This window comes from Bactrocera dorsalis, chromosome 5, assembly GCF_023373825.1.
Source record: "Bactrocera dorsalis isolate Fly_Bdor chromosome 5, ASM2337382v1, whole genome shotgun sequence".
Taxonomy (NCBI): domain Eukaryota; kingdom Metazoa; phylum Arthropoda; class Insecta; order Diptera; family Tephritidae; genus Bactrocera; species Bactrocera dorsalis.
The window spans coordinates 39,421,734-39,448,482 of NC_064307.1; the positions used below are offsets into that span (position 1 = coordinate 39,421,734).

The 26,749-nt window shown below is 34.4% G+C and overlaps 1 protein-coding gene across 9 annotated transcripts in view; it reads left to right on the forward strand.

Annotated features, from left to right (window-relative positions):
• Window positions 1–26,749, forward strand: part of LOC105225287 (calcium-binding protein E63-1) — a 141,213-nt gene that overhangs the window by 79,339 nt on the left and 35,125 nt on the right. For all 9 annotated transcript variants that reach the window (XM_049458944.1, XM_049458943.1, XM_049458952.1 and 6 more), the window contains one exon: window positions 21,807–21,950. In XM_049458944.1, coding sequence (XP_049314901.1) covers window positions 21,807–21,950 — 144 coding nt within the window. The remainder of the gene's footprint in view (window positions 1–21,806; window positions 21,951–26,749) is intronic.

Below are 26,749 nucleotides of genomic sequence, written 5' to 3' on the forward strand. Positions count from 1 at the left end.
CACTGCCGTTAGAAAGATCAAAAAACAGCTGTTATTGTCATTCAAGAATTCACATCGCTTAATATTTATCAAAAGAAAAGATTGTCATATAGTATTTTGAAATAAAAGCCGTCTTTTTTAATACTTTCCATATAATAGAAATAATGGATGCATTTTCAAGTGAAATTAGATACATAGCATTAAAAAAAAATTGTTTGTTAACATTTTTTTCCCTTTGTAGTGTCTAAATCGGCTGTGATAATGTAACAGATTTCCAGTGCTGACAAGTAGTCGCACAGAGAGATTTAGCGTGGATCATTGAAATGATTTGAAACTGTCATTTTTGTTTGGCGAAATCTTGATAAATTTTTAAAATTAGTGGGATATCCCATTCAACAGCCGAAATCGTGTGATTACGTGTCGGTCTGAACATGGTATAAGCCTGTAAAGCTAAAATAACCAGATTTGCGCAGACAAATGTCTATAAAAACTGACACAAATATGTATGAATGAAGTCGAATTATAACCCCGCCCACTCTCCATGTAACGGTACTGTTAAAAACTACTAAAAACACGATAAATAAATAACCAATTTTGCCATAGATATCGAAATTAGACTACAACCACACCTACTCCCAGGATACAAATCAAGATTCAATTAATATAATGGACTAAAACTTAGCACGAATGATGCTTTCGAAGTGTGGAACCTTATGATCAAAAATTGTTCAAATCGAACAAAAACTCTTCTATCCCCTATGTGCCGAATATGTGGACCCCGCTACTATTGAGTTATCTTAATAAAATTCAGAGGACTTGTTTTTCTTTCAGCGATGCATGTCTGTGCTTAGAATGAATAAAATATGTTGAAAGTTTGCTCTATACCTCATGTAACTAACAATCCTTATGTTCTTGAAGATATTAGCACGGCTTTAATACTTGCAAGTTGCAAGAGTGTGAAATGTTCGGTTCTACGCGAACTTAGTTCTGCCTTACTTGTTATTTTTAATTCCATCCAACAAAAATAAAGGTGCGAAGTAATGAAAACCAAATGAGCTTTAAGCACATATCAATTTATATTAGTTTCCCAAAATTCACTCACGAAAAGAATAAATAAAATAAATGCGGAAAAACAACAAGAAGAATGTGTTGAAAGCGAACACGACTAATAAGCTGCCAGTTTACAAAGCGCTTAGTTGCAGTATATGCATATGTATGTATCTACATTAGTTTATATTCCGTCATTATGCTTATCATTGTATATATTTTTTCCTCTTTTCTCATAGACATGTAGACACGTTTTTTTTCTAGTGCGAAATATCTATATATCTATGAACATATGTATTTCCAAAGTTATTGAATTGAAACCAAATATCTTATCACTTGCCACCAACAGCTTTGTGCAAAGTGCAAAGCGTCTTACATTCAAAAAATGTGTAAACACTTTCATATACATATGCATACATATGTTATATGGTAGGAGTACACATGTACATGCATGGATATAAACGTGATATAAATATCAAGCAAATAATAAGTACATTTTTGGCATTACATTCTTCGAAAAATTATCGTACTAAAACGTAGAGATAATATTTGTTATCGGATATATCTGTGATAACTTTTATCACTCGTACTGAATTAAGTACGAACGGCATAAAAGGAATCGCCAAAAGCAACAACCAATAGCGTTTAGTCAGAATCAATTTATATCACAACAAGAATTGAGCAAACAATTTACATACCAAGAATGTTTAATTAAGCCGCAGGGATATCAACAAAATCATATTTTCGATTGCAGATATCGATTAAGAGCTTATAATACTATACCTCATAAATTGGCTAAATTTTGTGTTAAAGCACAAAAATGCATTTTTATTAAATCAAAAATATACCAAATTATTATTTTTAACGTTGTATGTACCTAGAAAATACTTGGAAAATCGCTTTCTTCATACCATGATGTTTGTTAGAGGCCTTCTGCGTTTGTAGAGTTGGAAATTTATGTAAATTAAAATGTCTTCTGCTCCCTTCCAATATTATACAATATTTCTTGTCATAACTTGTGACCACCAGTTGAGCTGCTCAATTTTTACATTGGTGCCAATATACTTTCTCATGTATTGAATTAAACTGGATAACATTGCTATTGCTTTGACGAATATTAATATAAAAATTAATATTTAATATTCATAAATAACTTTATTTAGAAAAGTGCTTCCTTTTTAAAACGCTTTTAAAGGGTGATCCATTTCAAGGTTCCCTACTTTTTTAAAGACAAAATACAGAAACTTCAAATTTAATGTATAATTCTTTATTATCATTCGAAAGAACATCCTTTGGCATTTATTTTTTGAAGATTATTTTATTCAAAGTTTGGCCGCAATTTTCGATGACTCGTTCGATCATTTTGACTGGTAACAGGCGAATGACATGCATGAGCAAAATCAACCTGAATTTTTCACATAATTTTTACACATCTCCACAAGAAAGTATAACCGTGTACTATCATAAGATCTTGGTGGACATAGTGCGATGTGGGAGAAGTGACGCTGTCTTATTAAACCCAAATGTCGCTGAGTTCACGAGCTTCAATTTTAAGCATCAAACTGTCAGTTATCATGGTGCGATAACGGTCGCCATTGACAGCTACGTTCTCAGCGGCATCATTTTTGAAGAAATATCAACCGATGATTCCACCGGCTCACAAAGAGCATTTTCTGCATGCTCTTCGTCCCAAATGCGGCAATTTTGCTTGTTTACATGCCTAATGAGTAAGAAATGGGCATATACGTATATGTATATAAATGAAAATTTGACAGGATTCACGCGTTATCTGTCAAAAACAATGCTTTTGAAAAAAGAATCTCCACGTGGATCACCCGTTATTAGCTTCACCAGTATTTTTATCTGTTAGTAACTTTTTCAGGATACTGAAAGTGAATGGCAATGTGACAAAATGTACATTTAACCGTTTGATAGGCACTACAAAAAATTACCCTAAAATATGCAGCTGAAACCAAGTTAAAAACATTGATAGGCACTACAAAAAATTACCCTAAAATATGCAGCTGAAACCAAGTTAAAAACATAGTCAAAGGGCGCGGTTGTGTTTTTGAAATTATAAGCAAAACATACATATATTGATCAAGTGTAAGTGCGTGTATTAAAAATTATACGATATATTGATTTTCAAAAACTAAGAGCCGTTTTTCCCAATATCTGGTTGGCAGTCATCTGTCAGCTAAATTCTAATCTACAAAAGGCCAGGGCCTTATTAAAGTAGCTGTATATCTATAAACACTATTCCTCTGCTTTGAACTATTTGTTCAAAAAGCTTTCTTTTGATCGTTCTCAGCCAGCATGATATTACCCAAATTATGGTTAGGTGAAGCTGTTCTGCCAGTGGGCTTAAAACCTTCCATGCTGTTGACCGGGGTGGAAGTAATAAGTAACGTAAACATCCAGCTAGCTATTCAATAGAACACCACATACCTTCTTTATACTTAGTACTTCCGCTTGAAAGATGCTGGCTAAGTTTGGTAGTCAGATAGAGGGATTTTATTCCGTTAATTTATAGTGTTTCTTTAACGCTGGCTACCATATTGATCTAATGGCGGTCCTATACATCCACATAAATATATTTGATTTAAAGTGCCAGTTCCTGCTAAGTATTCTTTTGTAGGGGTAATTGGCCATATACGTTTTAGTTTGTTGTTTTCTAATGTTAGTTTTCCAATTTTGGTAGCGACGTTTAACCCCAGAAATTTGGCTCTGGAAAAGAGAGACGTGTTTGTACCATCGAGAGAGAGAAGATTAAAGTGAGGTTTTTTGGTTTGTGAAAATCATCCGTTTCGTTTTACTAAGGTTAGCATCAAGACCGTGGCGCGCGGTTCATGGGTGTAACATTTGTAGAATTCTTTCCATAAGTTCACTGATTTCAGAAGAAAACATCCCCGTTACCTCAACACTTTATCGTCTGCATACGCTGATGTTTCTACCCTTTCTCCATGAACTTGTTCCATTCGGTGCAACAACTTATAAAAGTGGGAAGGACACCTTTTTGAGAAGCGCATCTGCTTACGTAGCTTGATCGTGTAGCTGATTGTTTTTGATGCTAAAATCATTCTGTTCATAAGCATCGTTCGTGTCGATCTGTATGTCAAGTCTTGTAGTGGCGAATCAATAATTAATAACAATATATTATTAAAAACTTTTTCCATGTCAAGAAAGGCAGTATTTTTTGTGCATAGTAATTTTTCAATTACATTTATCATTACTTCGTATATGGCAGTTTCGGTTGATCGACTCTTTATGCATAAGTATGTATACTGCACATTCGATAAGGTATCCCCTAGGATTCATCTTCTGCGTAAGTACATTAACCTTTATAGTCCCTTTAATATGAAGAGGGTGAGGCTTATAGGTCTAAAGTATTTTGCGTTATTGTGTGATCTTCTGCCCACTATATGAACGGACACCACTTTGAGTATTTCTCGAAAAGTAAGACTTGTTTATCAACTCTTTAATGATCTTTTATGTTACCAATAATTACATACATATATATAGTATGTTCAATTGCTTGCACAAAATGTATATAATTTTTTTAAATTCATGAAAAACCATAAACACGTAAATATATGCTTATTAATATCGTATTGTATATGTATGTATATACCTATACTAGTAAAGAGTTGCATCCGCATAGCGATTTCTGCAAACGCATGAAAGTTATGAACTCTGATTTTCTAATTAACGCTGTTTGCAACAAACTTTTATTACGAAACAGGTGTGTTAAAAATTGCGGTAATTACAAATTGCAAAATTGCGTACATGTGTCCAACTTTGAAAATTGCTGGGACACACAATGTTTCCCGCCAAAAGCAACAGTGGAAAAGTGTTAGCCGAATGAGAGCTCAGCCTCACGGTCTGATGGTCAGAAAGTTTTACAAATGCTTGTCCTGCTGCAAATGTATGTATGTAAATGATATATGTGTGTGGATGTGTGTGCACACGGTATTTCAGTATAGTTTTGCGCAAACGCATTGATATTTCTCATAATGTGAGTTGAATGAATGCCTGCACACAAACTTTAGCAACAGTTGGCAAATTGCATTGACGCTGGGTGAAAAATAAACTTGTAATTAACGGATCCTATTAAGTGGTGACACAAAGTTGAATTCAATTCAAAAATTATCTGGTTAGGCCTTCTCATATGATTATAAGCGGAAATTTATGAAAATCATATTGCTGTGCGTTTACTAAGAGGTTAATATATATCAACCATACAGAATTGTTAAGTAATTGTAAGGCAGTGCTTCACAAAAGATTTGATGGTGTTAGGTTAAATTATGTTACCTTAAATCAAAGTATGCCGATATACTATTTTGCTCCGTATATAGTAAGGGAATAATGTTTCTGAAACTCTAATTATGTCACCATACGAGTCATTGAAATCTTGAAATACTCAGTGACAATATGCTACAGGGTATAATAATTTTTTCACCTAATAACCCAATACTAATAGAGATAGATATAGAGATAGAGATATGTATACATAAGGATGACGGAACGAGTTAAAATCCGCATGTCTGTCGCTCCATCCGTCTGTCTGTGCAATCTGTAACTTGAGTAAAAATTACACTTAAGCTGCAAAACCATTAAGCACCCCCCTCTGACACTAAAAAATGGACTCCCCACATAATGGTACGAAGAATGGAACCATTTGTAGAAGTTCACGAAGGTGAGGAAAGTTCTTTGAGCCCCATTAATTAACGCAGCTCACAATTTCCGGTCTTATACCAAGTATACTCTGGGTAGCCCAAGAACATCCGTTTGAAGGCGAGCTAAAGTGTGAAGGCGAAACATCCCCTCTACAGTGTTGTGCGCTGGGTTTGGGACCCGCCACGTAAAAAATACTACCAATGAAAAATTATCAGCAGCCTCGGAAGAGAAACCCCCCTTTTGATGACGACCATGGCAAACAAAATAAGGACTACGATTTGAGGGCATGCACCTGGAATGTCCGGTCCCTGAATTGGGAAGGTGCTGCTGCCCAGCTGGTTGAAGTCCTAGTGGAAATAAAGGCTGATGGACGGGACAACGGACTGAGGCGAGTAGGTCCTTGTGACATTTAATACAGTGGCCATAAAAGGAGCACAAATTTGGTGAAGTATTCGTGGTGGGAGAGAGACTCCGCCGCCAAGTGCTGGCATTCACCCAGGTGGATGATCATTTAGTCACAATCCACATCAAAGCCAAGTTCTTCAACATATCGCTGATTTGCGGCCACGTCCCGACGAATGAGAAGGACGATGTGACCAAAGATGTCTTCTATGAGCGCTGCCCCCGCTACGATGTCAAAATCGTGCTTGGCGACTTTAACGCCAGGGTGGGAAAAGAAGCAATATTTGGCACAACGATCGGTAAATTTAACTTCCATGATGAAAAAACCCCAAATGGGTTGAGACTGAACGACTTCGCCGGAGCCCGAAATATGGTTGTCTGTAGTACTAGATTTCAGCATAAGAAAATTTATCAAGCTACCTGGCCGCCTCCGGATCGAAAAGCCACCAACCAGCTCGATCATGTTGTGATAGATGGAAGCACGTCTCCAGTGTTTTAGATGTGCGTTCCGAGATCCCAAAATTGACTCGGACCACTATCTTGATAGAAATGCACCCACCTCTGTCCAGCAAAAAACGCCCATCAACAAACACAAGGAAGGTTCGACGTCAGAAAGCTGCAATCACAACAGACTGCCTACCTAGCAACGTTACAATCAACCACAACAGGGGCGGAATGGGATAGATACCGAGAGCTGAAGATAATAATCAGGACGAAGAGAGGGCTTGAAATCCCGGTGATAAAGTTTTTGCACCACCAGCATAAGAAAATATATCAAGCTACTTTGCCGTCTCCGGAGCCACCAACCAGATCGATGAGACAGTCGAACGATTTTCTACTCGATTTGCCGGCCTGCTCTCTGAAAGCACTCGTCAGTAACTCGATATAAGGGAACTGTGGGACGGTATTTCAAGCTCCTTACTTACAGCTGCAAACGAAAGTATTAGTTTTCGGAAAAGGCAAAAGAACTGCCGTGTCGCAGTAGAGAGAAAACAGACTGCCGACCTCGCATTGTTTCAATCGACAACAACACGTGCGGGAATCCCATCCGATATCTAGAGCTGAAGTGAATTATCAGGACGAAGAGACGGATTGAAATCCCGGTAATAAAGTATTACCAGCACCTGAAGGAATTTCCCGGTCCTTGATCTTTGCAAGTTGCAAGAGTATAAAATGTTTGGTTACGCACTTCCTCACTTGTTTAATATAAAGTTTTACCAGCGCCTGGGGTAATTTCCAGAGCTTTGCTACTTCCGTATAAGTGTACTTAAGTAAAATCAGTCACCTATGTCATCAGATTGATAAAAAATTTAAATAATTTTTTTTTACAATTTTTGTGAGGCAAAAGCAAAAACCATTACTAAAAGAAATGACTTTACAGTATTTTTCCGTACCACACCTTGCGCCGGCTTTTATAAGAACTTTTAAAAAGTAATATAATAAAGCTAAAACAGCAAATCTCTAAACCAATGCCTTCAAGTCACGTTCAGCGAAATAGTCTACCTGTTTATATAACAGTATAACGCTTCGCCAAATCACCGGTTGGCAATATAAACTGAAACTGCATAGAACTTTTAATGCCATCACTTGCAGTTTACAAAAATGAAAACTTTCGCTTATTTCTGCAAATAAAATGCAATCGTAATTTGTTTAAGCAAAAGCATTCAGATCTGCTGCCACTGCCTTTGCTGACGCTGTTGTTGTTGCTGCTGCTGCTTCCAGTTGTGCTGCAGGTAAGAGAGCAGTTTGCGGCGCCCATTTGAGCTACTTTAGAAGTATTTATGACTGCCGTGCCAAACACGCTTCCTTCTTAGCGATAATGGTACAATTTCATTTGCAGCGCAAATAACGAAAGTTTTATTAGATTTCACAAAAATAAAAAAAACTAAATGCGAATCGTAAGCGAAGAAACGGTAAAAACAGTGCAATGGAAATAAGGTGGGGTGCAAAAAGTAGGGTGGTGAATTTGAAGCCTCCTTTATGGAGTAGAGGGAATTTTGTTGAAATAGCTGTTTTGAAAAAATGTTGATGTTAAAAAAAAGTTTTCAAAAATTTGTATTTTCGATCATAAAGTGATTACGTTAATCTGGTCTGTTTTTTGACATTTTTTTTCATACAAATTTTTATTCTACAATAGAACTTTTTTCACATATCATGAGGTATATCGTGGAGTGTATTAACAAAAATTTTCAGAATTTTTTGATGACATCTGTCGGAGAAATGGCTGGGTAAATTAGTTGCGTTTTTTCACTGCCGGACACGATTTCTCATGTTTGGATCATCTAAAACACAAAACCCCAATTTATTTTTAAAAATTACGTGAATGGTTATCGTCCCTACAAGAAACATGAAAAAATGTAGATAAATAAAAAAGTAATTAACGTTTTTTTTTTTAATTTTTCCCCATGTTTTTTTTTTACATAAATTTTGACATAACATTGTCAGTAAATTATAAAGATATGTATATGAATCTAGTAGGGACGATAGCCAGGTTTTGTGAACATTTAAAAAAAATTAAGCAAATTGGTTGAGTAGTTCGACCGGAATCATGTCCGCCAGTTTAAAGAAGTGTGTTTTGAGAAAAACGCGTTTAAAATTTGAAGTGTGCACTCTGAGCGCTCCGAACGTCGAGCGGTATTATTATTTTTGGACCATTTTCAAAACCTTCCAATGGTAAAGTGGGGTTCTACGTTAAATCTAAGGGTATAAAGGAACAGAAAACTAAAAAGAAAAATTGAAAAAAGATTGCCCCACTGATCCCTTAAGGGTTTACATGGGTTTATGGGTTTACGGGTTTCAAAAAATCGATTGATCCGAGTAATAGTTTCGGATATAGACCCTTGAGTACTTGTGCGCGCGAGGGTAGCTGGGCTAAGTGCGCCGTCATTAAACGCGCTTTTTTCGAAACTGAAATTTTTTGAATTCGTTTGGCATTCGGTTCGAGAACTACTCAACCGATCATAATGAAATTTTACACAGGTTTTTGAAATACAATTCTTAAAGACTTGAACGAAGGATCTTTTTTTCCTTCGTCCAAGTTCTAAGTTAAGGTTTTAACTAAAAGACGTATATTTTCACTCTAGATGATCCTGTAAGGAGTTTTCCTTCCAACGCGGGCGCATATTTTTTCCCAGGTGTGATCGGAAATGCCGTCGCAATGGCCGATTTTAAAATATTTTTTCCAAAATTTCAGAATTTCTTTGTTAATAGCGTATGTCTGTAACGATACAATTTTAATAAAATATTTAATTTTTTTACGAGATAAAAAATTGTTAAAAAAGGCTGTTTTTTACCCGACGAAGCCCAAGTAACCCCTTAATGTGAGATATTATAGCAGCATATGTATATTCGCGTAAATATGCCAAGCGCACCCTTCTTATTCAAGTAATATTAATTTGAAATTGTTATTACCAGGCCATCAATATTATGACTATTTATTAACGAGAATAATTCATTCCCCGCCGTCTTTGAGTTACTTTAGTCATTAACTCTTTATTATAGGAGTATTATAGTGCTTATTAGGGTAGCCCCTATTAACCAAGGTGATTGCTTTTTTTGTCAGTAAACACCACTTGAAGTTTCTGTTTTTGCCCACAAAAAATTACTCAAATATTTATTTAATAGTTGCTATAAAAAATTGTTATATAACTAAATTTCGCTTTAAATTTAATTTAAATTTAAAAACTTTTACAAATCCCTTAAAAAGTTAACGACGGAAAGTATGCCACGCAATGCATGCATAAATGTCACAATAAAATTGATCGCAAGGAACTTAAGATGAAGCTTTCCAAATATGCACACTAACCCAGATCGTTACACTCGTAAATAAGTATTAAGAGCTATGCACATAAACAGTGAAATTACTTAGCAGGGAAATTATTTTAGTTTTGAAACTATAATTGGTACCGTTAAATTAGGTTAAACCTATAAAACAAGCTGCTTTGGTCGTAAGCACGAACTCAGAGGTTCTCGCATTTTCCGCGCTGTCACACGAAACTCTCGCTCACTCATTGACAGAAAATATAATTCAAATGCAAAAAAAAACTCTACAACAAAATTCAGAGCACTCAGTGCTAAAGTTTCATCGATTTGGCATTTGTACGCATATCATATGCAAATGTTTGTAGACACACACGAAACATATATAAATTTAAATAAGAACAGGTAAGGTAGGGTTAAGCTCGGGTACAATCAAGCATTTTATATTCTTGCAGCTTGGAAGAATGAAAGCTATGGAAAAACTTTATGGTGTAAAACGTCAACCATTGGATCGGAATTCAAGCAATTATATTTATATATCTATATTTTACATATATTTATCATACTACTTATAACTGACCGACATATTTGGCATAATATTTGTTAGAAAAAACGAAAATCATCATAGTATTGTGTATGTACATATATAGTATAAGGGAGTTGGGATCGACCCGAATTTATCTATTTTCGCTAATTCCACATACTATTAATATGTAATATACTAAAAAAATATTACCAGGTTTTCATTAAGGTACCTTACATACAATAATCATTCAAATTCGAATTCGGATATTCAAAAAGCCTGATATTAGTTATGTGTGGGCTAGATCAAGTTTTAGGCCAATTATATCTATTTTAAGCACACTGTTATTGGCCGATATATGCAGTATAAAGTCACCCGTAACAACATGTTGCAAGAGTTTAGCAAGTAAAGAAGAGCTAAGTGCATCTGTATTGATACGATTTTCCTTTTTTTATAAGGAGGCGTGGTTGTAATTCAATTTCGTCTTTTTTAATTAGTTTAGTAATAATAGGATATGTTAGAATGGGTTAATCTGGTAGGCCACGCATAGACCAGTTTTGGTCCTTTGCGATACCAGGTGGAGCTCAGCTGCTAGGTCCATGAGGAGTAGTCATCCTTTAAGATGCCTGCGCTTAACGCGAATTTTAACGGCTCCTGCGGCCTCACTACCTATACCTCCCCCAGTGTATCATACCATGGGGACCCAGTCTTAGTTTTGCCAATGCGGGACAGGTGCACCAGATATGCTGCATTATTTCCCTGTTGCCTTGCTCTAGACATTTTTTGCAGTCTTCTCGATCTTTCAGGTCTATTCAGTGGGCGCGTGTCGCCACCAAACAGTGACTGGTTAGTATTCCGATCATGTTCCTATAGTCTCTCCTATCTAGTGTCAATAGGAATTTTGTGTACAGAGAATCTACTGTTTTGCAAATTACTTTGCAGATTTGCACCCAGGTAGCTCGTTTCAACACGTTTTGATTTTCTTTACCATGCTTCTGTCCAGATCGTCGTATAGACAATACATGGGTTTCGCAATATTGATGACTATTTCATTGCCCTCGATGTCCCAGTAGAAGTGAAGTTGCTTGCTACTGGCAACACTTTCCACTGCTGCCCTGCTTCCCAAGACACTTTTAGCCAATATGCGTTACAAAAAATAACAGAAAATTTATACATTTTCAATATAATAGTTATATGGAGAGTAGGTAGGGTCATAAACCGATTTCACCCTTTTTTACTCTCTCAGAGGGGATGCGGAAAAGATATATTCTGAGCAAGTTTGATTGATTTAGCTTAAGTGGTTGGGGAAATATTTACACTAGGCCTATTCGAGGACGGAGCCACGGCCACTTTTCAAAAATTTTTAAGACCACAAATGTCATTTTCTAAAGCTATTCCTATTATAATAACAATCTTGCATCATCGCTGCTTGAGTGCAAAGTTATTGCTTGCAACTCTATGCTATGGTGGTCCGATGTCAGTGATTCCGACAAATGTAAAGCTTCTTGGGAAGAAATGTTCGTGACCAAAATTTCAGACAGATATCTCAAAAACTAAGATGCTAGTCCCTTATACTCCAAATCGACTCAGCTCGTCGCTCTGAACAAACTTCGTAGCAAGCTTAATATACCCTGTTGAGGGCATATTGCACAATGTTGCACTGATGAATTTGTATATGAAAATTTTCCGTATGTAGCCACACGATTGTATTTGAACTTCGATTGTAACATACTCCTGACACAGACGTGTTGACACAAATGTTGCAACACCGTGACATGAACGTAGAACGTGGGAAAAGTATGAGTAGCAAATTTTCCTGACGACGCAACATTGATTTCCCACTTTGATATTCGTTATTTATTGTGATTGGAAAGTTAACAAGGAGAAGCTGCCATAAATGTAGACATATTGGCAGTGAGTGGCAGTTGCCGAAATTACATGTAAAGTATTTGAAGAAGATACTTTTGATTTTGGAGGACAAATATAACCTTAAATATATTCGTAGGTAAATTTAATGAAGTTAGTATGGTATGCTATACAAGAAATAGAAAATAGATTAATCTGTAATAATAGCATGAGAGACCGAGACCAATACCTTTTAACTGTCATCTGAAAAATGTTCGTCCATTTGTCGTATGCCGCATTACAATTACATATATTTTCAGTTATGGACCCTTCGTATTGAATTAAAAAACATTTATCTATTTATTGAGTTTATCAGTGATACGTTTTACTTTGAAAATTATTAACATTTATTTTTTGAAAACATAAAAACAATAAATATTATATTTTTTATAAAAATATACGAGAATATCATCAGAAGATGAGACTTTGGTATATTTAAGTCAGTATATAATGTTATATACCCCATTTTTAGATACTTCTTCACATTTTCACTACATGCTTTCCACCAGTTTTTGATATCACTCCTTGGAGATTAAGTACAAAACCTCATCAAAATTTTGGAAGATTTTCCTATTTTTGTCTTCCATAGATTTTCTATGGGGTCGACGATTCAAACAAAGATCGGTTTCTTTCGCTTATCAACAACGATTGGTCCAATACAATTGCGTTTCATGATTTTTAGTATACCTATGCTTATCGGCTTGCTTTTGGGGACGACGTACAATTGTTTTTCTGTCTGTCAAAGCACGTGCTTTCAAAATTGAGTTGATTTTTTGCTGTGGGCTTTACCAAATACCAGTTGTATTTTGAGGGCTGCTTCGTTTTTTGTTTGAAAAAAATATACATAATGATAGTTTCGAAGCAAATTTCGAGTCAAATTGTTACATTCATGCAATTACGTTTCAGGGATCACTATTAGGTTTTCTGTTTCCTATAAAAATATATCAGGATTACGATATCCCATAGTCAGCTTCTGAGGCTTTGTCGGAGGTACAAGTCCGCAAGAGAATTTTTATGATATCATTATAAAAACAAATTTTCTGAAATGCTAATTGTTTAGATATTTAAATATAAAAGCTTCGAAAGATATCCTTCTTGTGTATTCTGAAGATTATATAGAGTTTAGTGAATAAAATTAAATCGCCACATGCATATATATTTAAATTTTATGTGAGAAAAAATTTTAAATTGATTTTGTATTTGACAAAAAAAATAATTTATTATTTAGCTTAAAATCCTTAAACTAGATTCCACCATATCCGAGTGTGCTTTATTACTGATATTGCAGCCAGTAGAAGATATTAAAAAATTTCGGCGTGTGCTCAGCTTTTCGTTTTGGGATCTTTTTTTTATCGCCTTGGAATAATAAAAAGCGTTTAACGATTTGTTATTTTATTTATTTATTCTTTGGTATGACAGTAATCTTGTTGACAACACTTCTCCTCACTTCTCTGAATTACATCTGCGCATGGGGATGTGTTAACGTCATTGTAATACAACACTGACCTCGCGTAGCAGCAACAGCCTCGCATTGACAATCCGCAAACAAAACTTACATACTTACACATTTATATAGTTATGTGGTAAATTCCCCCATTTAACGTCTACATTGCAGTCAAAGAAAAATAATATTCGTAGTTATATAATGAGCGTTTACAAGTTGCTTCAAGCGAAACCCACACAAACATTAAATCACATACATTTTTATCTTCCTGCCAAAGCTGACGACATTGATGCTCATTTACAAGCCCCACTCACACAAATACATATACACACAAGCACTTAAGTGTGATAAAAAATCGTAAGAAGCTCTCTGTCGATATATAAAAATTTACTATTCCACAAATGTGTTTGCGGTAAAATGCTGGGCTCGGCTTCACAAAGTCACAGTGTGTACATTTTTCTATATAAAACAAAATTACAAATCACTGTCGCAATACAAACATATGTATGTATAGGTAAGTCTTGAGGTTTCGTTTAAATGTCATGTAGACTTTAGGACTTTGTCACTGCGTCGTAAAGATTTTACAGTTATGAATATGACTGTATGTTTTGTTACGAAAGAGTGGACATTTTGTTAAGTAAAGGCGGAAATAAAAAGCACAAGCGCCCTTGACCTACTGACATTTGATATGATACCCACGCATAATAGCTAATAAAAAGTAGGAATAATAAAGAAAATGTGAAAGTAAACAAAAATCAAGAAAGGTAAGATACGTGTTGCTTAAGGAAGCAAAAATCGTTGCAATGTAAACATATAGTTGAGTGCAAAGTAATAGCTAAGAATGAAGTAAGCAATATACAATATAAAGTGACAACGGTGCGTATACGTAACCTTGCAGAAAATTGTTTGCCTCAAAGATTTAAAACTTTCAGTTAAACTTAAGCGTATCAAGTTATAATCAGAAAGCTTAGAAATTATTATATAACAAAGAGAATAAATTAACAGGTCAATTGAAAAGTCCCCGGCCTGGCATGTAGATGGCGCTGCTAGAATTAAATCCATTAAACTTCAAAAGGCCCGTGTATAAATATGACAGCTGTTTAGATCACTAGTTTGCTAATTATACATTGTGACAAAAAAGCATCTGGAAATTATAAATCAAACGCAAAATATTTAATTATTTATCAATATTTGAATAGTCGCAGTCAAAGTAGTCCCCATCAGATGTAATACACTTATGCCAACGATTTTTCCAGTCCTCAAAATACTTTTCATAAGCATTTTTTGGGACGACCTTCAGCTCCTTCAACAAATTTTTTTTTTCGATCGACAGAAAAGGGGTTCCACGGAGCCGCAATTTCAGTTTGGGTTACAAGAAAAAATCACACGAAGCCAAATCTAGTGAATACGGTGGTGGATTGATGGAATTAATTGCGTTTTTGGCTTTAAATTGGTCATAATCGTCCCACGATGCGATGGTGCGTTATCATGGTGTAAAATCCATGAATTATTTTCCACAATTCCGGCCGTTTTCGACGGATGTTCCCACGTAAACGCCATTATATAATAGAAATAGCCTAATAGAACTTTTTACTGAAGATCTGTTCCTCCGAAACCAATTCGTAATCCACCAAACCTTAAATATCGAAAACAGCAACAAGTATCACCGTGATTGTTGCGCGACGTTGGCGTGGTTTTTATGGCTTCTGCACACTTTTTCCCTCCATTCCAATGATTGTTGACTTGTTTGCATGCCAAACTCATATCTCGTTTTTGAAGGCTTTGCACCACTCGTAGGCTTGTGTTTTTGATAAAACTAAATCACCGAAATTTGGTTAGAAATACAACATTTAAGACAAATTATTTGTTCGAAAAAACAAAATTTTGATTTTTTTCAAATTTCTACACTAGAATACACCCTCCTCTGGGATTTTCATAAACCACTTTATTTCGATACACATATTGTATTCCACTTCTCTGGAGCATGGTTGTTAATGATCTTCTGGAAAAAATTGTGGAAGCCGTTTGCCGGGTGATTGCCTACGACGACGTAGCTCTCATCACGGTTAATTTCTAAATACAGTGTATGAGCTAATTCAAGGTAGCTTAGCATCCTAAGATTTCAAGCGGAAAAGGTAGCAGTAGATCAGCCGCTCCAAATCGCAGCCTCCTTCAGAGGCTAACTTCAGAATGGGAGCGAGCAGGAGCTCCTTTGACTCTATGTGGTTATTGCTAAACCGTTGGGCATCAGACCAATTCAGCAACACCTCGGACCCCGTACACTTAGATATCCAGGTGATTTAGCAAAAGTATACATAAAACATCTTTACAGATTTATGGTAGCTAATAACTAGTTTTGCCTATATCTAATATCTAGCCACAGGAGCTTTTTTATTTGGCTTCACAAAACACTGAATTAATAGTCTTAGTGTGATTCCTCTGCCACGCTGAGGGATTAGCCATTTAACCTAACCTAACTTATTGTAATTTTTTTGAAGCAGAATTTCCGATAACCTTGTTATATGACAATTTAAAGTTAAAATTTACCTTATACAATATATCACACAAAAACCACAAGCGTGTCATATATTGATGCATCGCGTCCATAGGTTGTGTGAACAAACTATAAACTTTAATTATCGCCACTCTCCTTTCACCACATTTTCCACCACAGACACTTTTAATTCGCTTTGCTATGAACGATTTTATTGCACCCAACTTATAGTTATGCATTAGCTGTAAGTTAATTATGTGCGAACATACCTGTGCACACAAGGTCGAGGTCATCACAAATATAACAACAAACACAGCAGACAAAGTTTGTGCTTGCAACTGCTTGGTACGAGCACAACTAACTTCTAGTTTGTTAAAATCCTGCCAAGTAAACAGTTGATTGGTGTAGTTGATTACTTACCGTTAGGTTTTATTCATACACAAGTACGCACACATGTGTTTACATGTGTATTAATGGGTGTGCTGGCCGTTGATCGATTTGTTTGTTGTCTGTCAATGTGTGAACGTGTAGCTATTAATTGTTGCATTGTCTGGCGCACAGACACTTATGTACATACACATATATTTTAGTATACTTTAGTGCATATAAACTAAGCATGGGTTGTAAAGGGCGGAAATTAATGTTTTGTGTACATTCAACTTTGTATTAAAGAAATAATTTGATTCAAAGTATAAGAATAATTGATTCACCTTTTTTTTGCTTAGCATTTAGTAATAACTAAAATTTTAAAGTGTTTTATAAAAAATTATTTTACAATATCTATTAAGAAGAGTGTGGCTTAAGAGATATTTTGTAAAATACTATCCAAATAAATTGACAAAAACATGAGAGAGCTAAAAATTTTCCACCGTGCATTCTTAGTTTAGTAAAAAAATGAGCCCACAAATTATACCTGTTGTTTTCTAACTTGCCTTCAATACATGATTAACCACGTTCTTTAATACAAGTATAAACAACTTCAAGCAGAGTTAAGGTTACTTAATATACAAAAAAGATCGTTATATTGACTTTTATCATTGATTTTGAAATTTTTGTGTAAGAAAGGGAAAAATGTCATGCAAGTCGACCACATTGTACATATTTGTTTATTTATATATTAGTATAAATAAAAAAAAATAAGTTGAAGTTTCATTGGAAATACGAAAAGACTTTTTCGACTATCCTATACATGCATATTCGTGGTAAAACTAGTATACCTTGTTCAGAATATAATACTTTTATATATTTTATGTGTTATCGTTTAGGAGAGAGTTGTTGAGAGTTGATAAATATACTCTTTAAATGCTTATATTCACCATGCGTGAAAAGAGAATCGACACACACCAACTTTTCGTCGATTGCTTTTGACAGCACGAAAATTAGTTGCCTTTATGTCTGAATTTGGTATCCCTGCAAAACTAATACTGTTGTGTAAGCTACCGTTGAGCAATACCAAAAGCTCCGTCAGAATCGGGAAGGCCCTCTCTGAGCCGCTCGATACCAAACGAGGTTTCAAACAAGGCGTGAGACTTTCTCAATATACTGTTCGAGAGAATAATTTGAGCTGCAGAGTTGAACAATTCGATAATTTCGTCTATCTTGGAGCAAGTATCAACACCACCAACAATGTCAGCTTGGAAATCCAACGCAGAATAACTCTTGCCAACAGGTGCTACTTCGAACTAAGGCAATTGAGATGTAAAATTCTCTCTCGACAAAAACCAAAGTCTATAAGTCACTCATTATTCCCGTCCTGCTATATGGTGCAGAGGCATGGACGATGACAACATCTGATGAGTCGACGTTGCGAGTTTTCGAGAGAAAGGTTCTGCGAAAGATTTATGTTCCCATGCGCGTTAGCCACGGCGAATATCGTATTCAATGGAACAATGAGCTGTATTAGATATACGACGACATTGACATAGTTCAGCGAATTAAACGACAGGTCATGTCATCCGAATAAATGAAAACACTCCAGCTCTGAAAGTATTCGACGCAATACCCAACAGGGTAAGCAGAGAAAGAGGAAGACTTCTGCGAGCCAGATCTTAATGAACGCTAAATAAATGCTCGTATAATATTTTAAAAATTTATGCTTAGGAACTAATAGTAGCATATAATAAGACACAGGAAAGCTAACAGTTATGAAGATATTTTCCATTTATTATTCTGGTATTCTTTATTATATTGTACTTGGTTCTTATATACAATTTTTTAAACTTAGTTGGAAATTATGTATTTTTGCAGTGCACTATTTTTCGGCTTTGAGCATCTATATAGTATAGTTTGGGTATAGTAGACCTAAGGTCGCCATGCATTCCTCGTTTATCAATCAATATAGTATTCACATACAAATTACAACTACATGCTCTGTACGCGTAGTTCTAGTCGTTCATAGCCAAAAAAATTAAAAGGCGGTATTCGAGATTGCCAACGATAAACAGTGGGCAATCTGTGCTTATACGAAATGACTTAATTTGCATGCGCACTTAATTGTTGCTAATAAAAGTTTTTATACTCCAAACAAGTTGCGGTTTTTATTGCCATAAATAACAGTAATAACAAATTCAGTGTACTTACTAACTGAATATTTAAGCTTGAAAATATGTAGTAGGGAATAATTCTTCGCCTTAGTGGCTTTTTGGCTATGAATTCCGTTTATATGCATCGTAAAACAGTACAAATTCATTAGAAAGAGTATAACATAGGAAAATATGTTAACTTTGGTGACACCGAAGTTAGAATACTCTTCACAAATAAAAAATTGTTCCAATCTAATTTCAATCATATTTGTTCGGAATTTTGACATTGCTTTAGACAATAATTTTCTAAACAGAAAATTATGTTAAAGGAAACGAATATATCAAACAGATCAATGCCCAGACTTATTTGAAATTATCTTCACGTGAAAGCCTACCATCGGTCAACTGGATTGAGGACGCATTTGAAGCAAATTGGGTTCGACATATGCAAGCAATCTCTTTAGCGGCACGCGATCAACAGCCATGAAAGTATACTTTTTAGAGAAGAACACATTTTTTCTATAAGAAATTTTTTTAATAATTAAAACGACAAAATTTACGCAAACATTTTCAAAGATACAAAAAAATGCCAAAAATTCGCGTTGTCGACCATTTAGCTGCTGTAATGGTTAATAGTTCGGTTGATAGTCTCCTGTAAAGGCGTTGCGTGTCTCACTTCTTTGAAAATAGGTTAAAACTGGGACAGGTTTGTATCAACAGGGCCTTTTTGATGTCGTAGTATATTAGTTAAGCAATAATCTCTTCGATGGTTAGCATTGGATCTTCCATTACGATTCTGCTCTAGCACACAAGGCAAAAGCCACCAAGCAGTGGCTTAATATAAATATTCCTGGCGTCATAGCTGCAAATAATTGGTCACCTGGAAGTCAAGATTTGAATCCATTGGACTACAAGGTTAGTCGAAGTTAGCGAACACTGTTAAACAATTTGGAATTTCAAATCTTGTAAATTAGCTATGACCGAACATGAATATTGTAAAAAACTGTATTTTCTCATACTTTTTTTTATCAAAAAACATTGTGAACATAAATATTATATATAAATTAGTACCTTTAATACCAGATATATGTACATATAACCACTACCTAAACTAAACTACTTAATATACACTTAAGAGTTACAACTTAATACAGTAAATACTAAAAAACTTTATTCTTATTTCTTATCCACAAGTCTCTGTCCTTGACCTTTAACCGGTCTACTAAAAGTAGTTGCCTTATCCCTTTAACCTGCGACAAATCGCATTCGTCGTAAGTCACATAAAGAATTGCGAAATAATAAAATGGCAAAAAATGCGTAGCGGAAAAATGTAATAACTAAGCGGTCACAGAGCGAAGTTTTACGCAGTAGACCAAAAAATTCGCAACGCAGCGGAAACATTTCAGTTAGAAATGCCGAAATAATAAAATAAAGGAAAATGATGTATTAGAAGTGGAAATGCCGGCGCGACTGGCATATAAAAACAAAGTTTAGCATAAATAAATATACAAAACGACATAATTTGCATGCAATTAACATGGCTAAAGCAAAATTGCCCAAAACATTCGCGTGAGACTACAATCAAACAATGCTCATGCTAATGACTTGAATGTGTGCAATGAACTCACTCAAATGCTTGCTGCATGAACTACATTGCCCAAATTTGACTCGAAATGCCAGCTGGTAAATAGTTAACGGTAAAATGTATAAATTATAAGCAAAAGCTTACAATGCAGACTGTATAGTTATGGGTATGCGTAACTACACACAACCAACAACAAGTTATAGAAAGAAGCTTTGCGAGCATTTTCAACACTTCGCACTTTCACCGGCACAAATTAATTGCATGTACGCATGTGTGTGTGTGTGATACCATAGTTTTGTGGAATTATTTTCATATTTTTTTGGGAAATATGAAGGTATGCATACAGATATTCTATGAGTGTATGCATGCATGCAAAGAATGAATTCCAACTAGCCACATTTCTTTTGCACAATTCAGATGTTACGTATACGCTCTGTTGAGTTTTATCTCACAAACTTTCGCAGCAACGCACGTGTACATGGCTTGAATAATAAAAACAACTGCTTTTGTCGAAGTCTCTTTAATGCTTCATATATTTTCTTAAGTGTTATATTTTATAGTGTAATTTCCTAGCAAAATGGTTATTTCATATTATAGTATGACATAATTGCTGTGGAAATGCATATATAGTATGTACTTAAATACATATCTTAATTGCTTACTAAGAATAACAAACTTTAAAATAGTATATTGAAAACATTATGATGAAGGTTTATGAAATATTCTAGCTATAATTATTGTTCATCACTGGAACGTGAATAAATTATATTTTAGTAGCTAATCGTTTCAAATAAATGCCATATAACTAGTTATTAAATGGAAAGCCCCAATTTTAGTTAAAAAATGTATCTTTAAACCATATCCAAAGAGCTTCTATATTTGGTTTTCAACATTAACTACGACCTTTGGACTTCTCGGTTCTTTAAATGTGAGTTGGCTAATACTTTTATTTTCGAAGTAGGATTGACGGTTCAAATTGAAAGATTTAATCGTTTCAAATGGTACAGAAATGCGATATATGGAGATTGTAGACAAATTTAGTAATAAGTAAGGATGCTTCTAATTTTGATTTATTTTAATTACTATTATGCTATAGTATACTAGTGATTGCAAGCGTAAATGCTTTTCATTTATTGAGATATTTTTTTATAAAATAAATTTTTATAAAATACACTTAAATCTAAATTACCTTTTGTAAATAATTATCAAAAAGCAAAAATACATCTCTCGGACTTTTGTTTTGGTATTCAGTCTGACAACTTTTTTCTTGCTTGGGACCAAAAAGATCAGTTTTCCATATTAGGAATTTCTTAAGACCGAAAATATACATTTTAAGTTAGTTGGTCCTCACATTTTATAGAGTTCGCTCCAGATATTTTTTAGATATTATTGTATCATTTATTTACTTATTTTTATAAACTCTTTCGTTATATTATTTCAATAAAAATTTTATCACTCTTTTTTTGCAGATTTGCGAACTGCATTCGATCTCTTAGACAGAAATCGTGATGGGCGTGTCACAGCAAATGAGCTGCAATTTATGCTGAAAAATCTTGGCATAAATGTGCGAGACGAAATCATACACGATCTCATACGCGAGGCAAGCCATTCTGGTGAGTATACAAAACTACCTTTCGAATTTAATGCAATATAGTGAAAGACAGCATTTAAGTGTTTTATGAATATTCGTTCACATTTCACAGATTTGTAATGAGAGTCAATAGAACTTGCAGGAGAAAAAAATTGTCATTGAAGCTTTGTAATGCTTCGTAAACGAATAAATATGTTTACGAAGAAAATGCAAAACCGATTAGTGGAAAAAGAGTCTGTTATATGTCTAAATATGCTAAATAAAATAAGGAACAACATTTTTCTACTAATATACTTGGTATACATGTGAAATAAACTAAAAGAAAATCAGACGAATCCTTAAATTTGTTTTAGAATTAAAATACAATTTACAAGTTCACTGCTAACGAGGGATAACTAAAACAAAAATGTTCGCAAATTTATGCAGTTCTTATAATAAATATATTGTGCCTAAAGAACACCCGGAAATTGTAAATAAACACACAAAATATTTAATTATTCATCAGTATTTACTTTGTCGCCTTCAAACTAATCTCCATCAACGAATTTTTCAGTCCACGAAACACTTTTCATTAGCACCTTTAGCTTCTTCAGTGAATTTTGTTTTATCTCATCGATCGACTGAAAATGGGTTCTACGGAGCGGCAAACCACGAATATTGAGAGCAACAATGAACATCTCCTTATTTTTGAGCGGCCTTTTTGATTTCAACTCGTTTTTTCCTCCATTCCGATCATTGTTGACTTGTTTGCATGACAAACTTAAAAGTCCATGTCTCGTCGACAGTTATAATGCTCTCCATGAATGTGGGATCGGAATTTGCACAAACCAGTATGTCCAAAGAGACCTATTCACGGTACTCTTTTTGAAAAAATTCAGTTTTATGGGGACGAGTCGTGCCAGAATGCGTTTCATACCCAAAATATTCACCAAAATCATTCGTACGGACTCCCGAAAGATGTCGAGCTCTCTTGTCCACTCTCTAACACTTGCCTGATAATATTCAAGCACCATATCCTTCACTTTCTTAATATTTCCAAAAGTTGAAGAGCTCGAAAGTCGTACAGAACGAGGCATATCTTCAACGATCTCTCGACCGTCATTTGACGTAAGACATGATATTTCGTCACCGTTCCTTCTGCTGACTACTACTTCTTTCTTCGTGGTAATAATTTAAAAATTTTTGAAAATTTCTTATATTTTTAATTATAATGTACCTTTATGAACGCTTTATTGTCTGAATATTTTTAAGTGGAACCTCTTAACATATTAATGTTTGTTACATAGGTCGTTATGGTTGAACAGTGGATCAAAATGTTGTCAAGGTTTTGAAGTCAGTTTAAATTTATTGCTCTTTTATTCAATCATCTTTATGTTAGAGAAAATAAGGTTTTTACTATTCATAAAAATCAAGAATTTTCAAAATATTTATTTCTGAAATAATTTTATTATAACGTGCTTAGATATTGTGGAGTACATAGCCCGTCTTTCATCTCAAAAAGCGCGCAGCATTTCGAATGAATCCACGTGTTTAAACTTGTAAATCTTTTTTCGATTTTTAATAACAATAAACACATTGGCTACTATCGTTCAAAAATAAATTTTAAAAACTCCCAAGTTTTTCTAGTACATACACTTGCCATAAATATAAGACTAAATATTCATGTAATCAATTGCTTTTAAAGAAGGAGAAGTTTTTACAAACTATTTGAGTCATATAACCAATGGCAATAACTATCAGTTTACACAAAATCTTATAAGTAACACATTACCAAGCATTTCAATCCCCCACGAAGTAGTTAACGAGGTGTTAAAGGGCGCATTGTACATAGATATACACGTACATACACATATAGTATGAATGCCTTTTCTTTTATGATAGAACCGTACACTTCACTGTCATTTTCAGATTGCTGCTTGGTAATCGTATTCTCACGCCATTTTATCTTACTCACTGTGTGCTACAGATTTTATGATGCAATTTGTTTGCATTTCACTTTTTGTGGTTGACAGTTTTGCAAATTTATGAGTGCCAAGCGTTGTAAGTTCACATAAATATCAGCATACTACACACATACGTTACATACTTATTACCTCTGCAACTTAGAATCACATGCTTGCAGCCAAGATTCATAAATTGAAGTAAACTATTTATTTAAAAGCATTTGACAACATTTTGTGAAAAGTTTATGAATAATTATAAGTGTTGTTTGCTTGTTAACGACAATTACATGTAACGCACACATATGCCTATATACTATATGTATGCATACTACTAAATACATGTGCCTCGCTCTAAAAAGTATGCTACGAATTTGGTTATATTTTATTAGATAATGCTTGGTTAGCTTCGTCAAAAGTTGCGTGTTGCAATAAAATCTAATTTCATGATAATTGTTCTTTTCTATTATTTTAAACACTTTGCGTGCCCACATGGCTTTTTGTCAGATTTAAATGGCAGCAATAATAATAACGAGTTGATTATGTAAAGTCATTGTGTGTGATAAGTGTCATTGTATTTAGTTTAGTTAAACGGATTTCGCTCTAGTGACTTTCGAATACTTTATTTTGCTTACATGTTGAGCATTTGCTGTCATTGAAGATAATTTAGATGGCTTTTTGTTTCTCTAAAACTAAAATAATTATAATATAAATATAATTTCGTCTCTAAATTTAATTTTTTTGGCATATTTTCTGTGTAAAATGGCATACATATTTACTGTGTAAGAAGACTTTGTTGTAAGCACCTGGGGTCCCCACGGTATGATACACTGGAGGAGGTATCGATAGTAAGTCATCCTAAAGGATGACTACTACTCTTGAGCCTAGAAACTAATTTCCATCTGCTATCGCAAAGGACCAAAACTAGTCCTTTCCAAAACCACCAGTTTAACCTAAACTAACACACTGTGTAAGAAGTTTCAAATAGTGAAAGCTTTTCGGAACCAATGCATTATTATTAAAGATTAGGGTAGAAAAACGTCAGTAAATTCGTTACTTATAGATATAGATGTATAGATTGCACATGATTTGCTGGCTATTTTTCTATTTTCCTTACCAAATTAACTAAATCGTTTAACAATCCAAAACTTGCAATTCTACTCTTGTCTTGCAAAAATTAATCATTCAATTTCATGTATAACATCTGGTGGGTCTACTCTGAATTCTTCAACAGATATCCAATATGAAAAAATAAATTTATAAAAAAATGTAAATAGAATTAAAAATACCTACAATAACCAGGTTGTCACTTTTACTACCCAGAAAATCACACTACACACCATGCAACTCACAAAGCTTTTGTGTGAGAAAGGGTTGAACGATCAAACGTACGCAAGACTTTCGGTTAGAATTGTCAATTGGACCTTAAAAAACTTATTGAAACTTTAAAAGAAATCTCTGGTAGCGGCATTGGGTAACTAACCGGTTACTTGACCGATAGTTTTCAAAACTCACAAAATTGCGCACTTAACAATTACATTAACGTTTTTTGAAAAGCCTATGCAGGAGCTTTAAGCTGACCCTCCATGAAATGTAATGTACTACTTTAAGCTGTCCGTTTTCATTGATTTATTTTTCCCTTTCTTTCAATGCTATCCGAGTTCGTCTTTACACGCCTTCAACAAAGGTTAAAGATAGCGAGTACGAGTTTATAAACAAAATCACTACTGAACTTTTTATTTGCTGAATTATTTGAATATTTCGCTACACACTTTTATTCTGTATTTATTATGATTAAGCAGAATTTTGACTTCCAATGTTTTTCGTATGAATTATAAGCACTTGCACGTTACTCATACGCCATGTATTGCGGCAAATTTATGCAAAGTGAAAGTGCCTAAATTAGAACCGAACTTTTTAACTCTTAACCATGTGGCAGTAATGCGTTTACCACAGCAATGTCGGCAGCAGATGCTGCAATGTTTTAACCTCACAATCTCAACGACTAATTATCGCCCGCGGCGAAGTTTTCATGCACAAAGGCTAAAATGGCAAAACAATTTGCGTTTCACTTTATAACATGGCGAAGGAGAATGCAGTGTAAAAGACTTGCGAAAATGGCGGAAATTAATCTTTCAAGAGTTAAGATTTATTGACAACAATTTCGAAATTTGCGCGTTTTTAACATTAAAAAAAAAATTATTATTATACATATATAATATTATAAATTCTGAAGCAAGGCAAATATATTGAAAAAAAAACTAGCTAATAACAAATTCTGGTAATTTCACTTTACTTTTTATGAGCACTAAAACATATCAATGAGTTCAATACGGCGTAGAACTCTTTTAGTATTTGTAAGACATAAAGTATCAAACTCTACTGGAATTGTATTCTTCTCTCCATAAATTTAAAAGCACTGCATATCTGGACGTATTTCATAAACTTTTTTATATTTTTTTTATTTGTTTTGCCACCGACATTTTCCAGTTGATTGACTTATAAATTGCATCTTCTTATTCACTCGCTCCATAACCTTTCGATTGGCAGTAATTTTTCTCCTTTAGAATGTCTGTCAAGCAAGATGCATGTGGAAATTGAATACCATCGGTGAAGATATTTAGAACGTACAGACATGTGGCATGTACACGCTTGTTTATATGTATATATATGTGTATATACGTATGTACATCGTTCAACAAGTAAAGTGCCAGCATAGAATGACTGTTGTTGACATCTGACTGTTTTAAGGTTAAGTGACAGCGTTAACACCAATGTTCAAACAAATATACCGATGTTCAAACGGTATACCGAGACATAAATACTAAATGTCGGATTATTATTAAATATTAAGTGCTTTAATATTATTGATGAAAATATC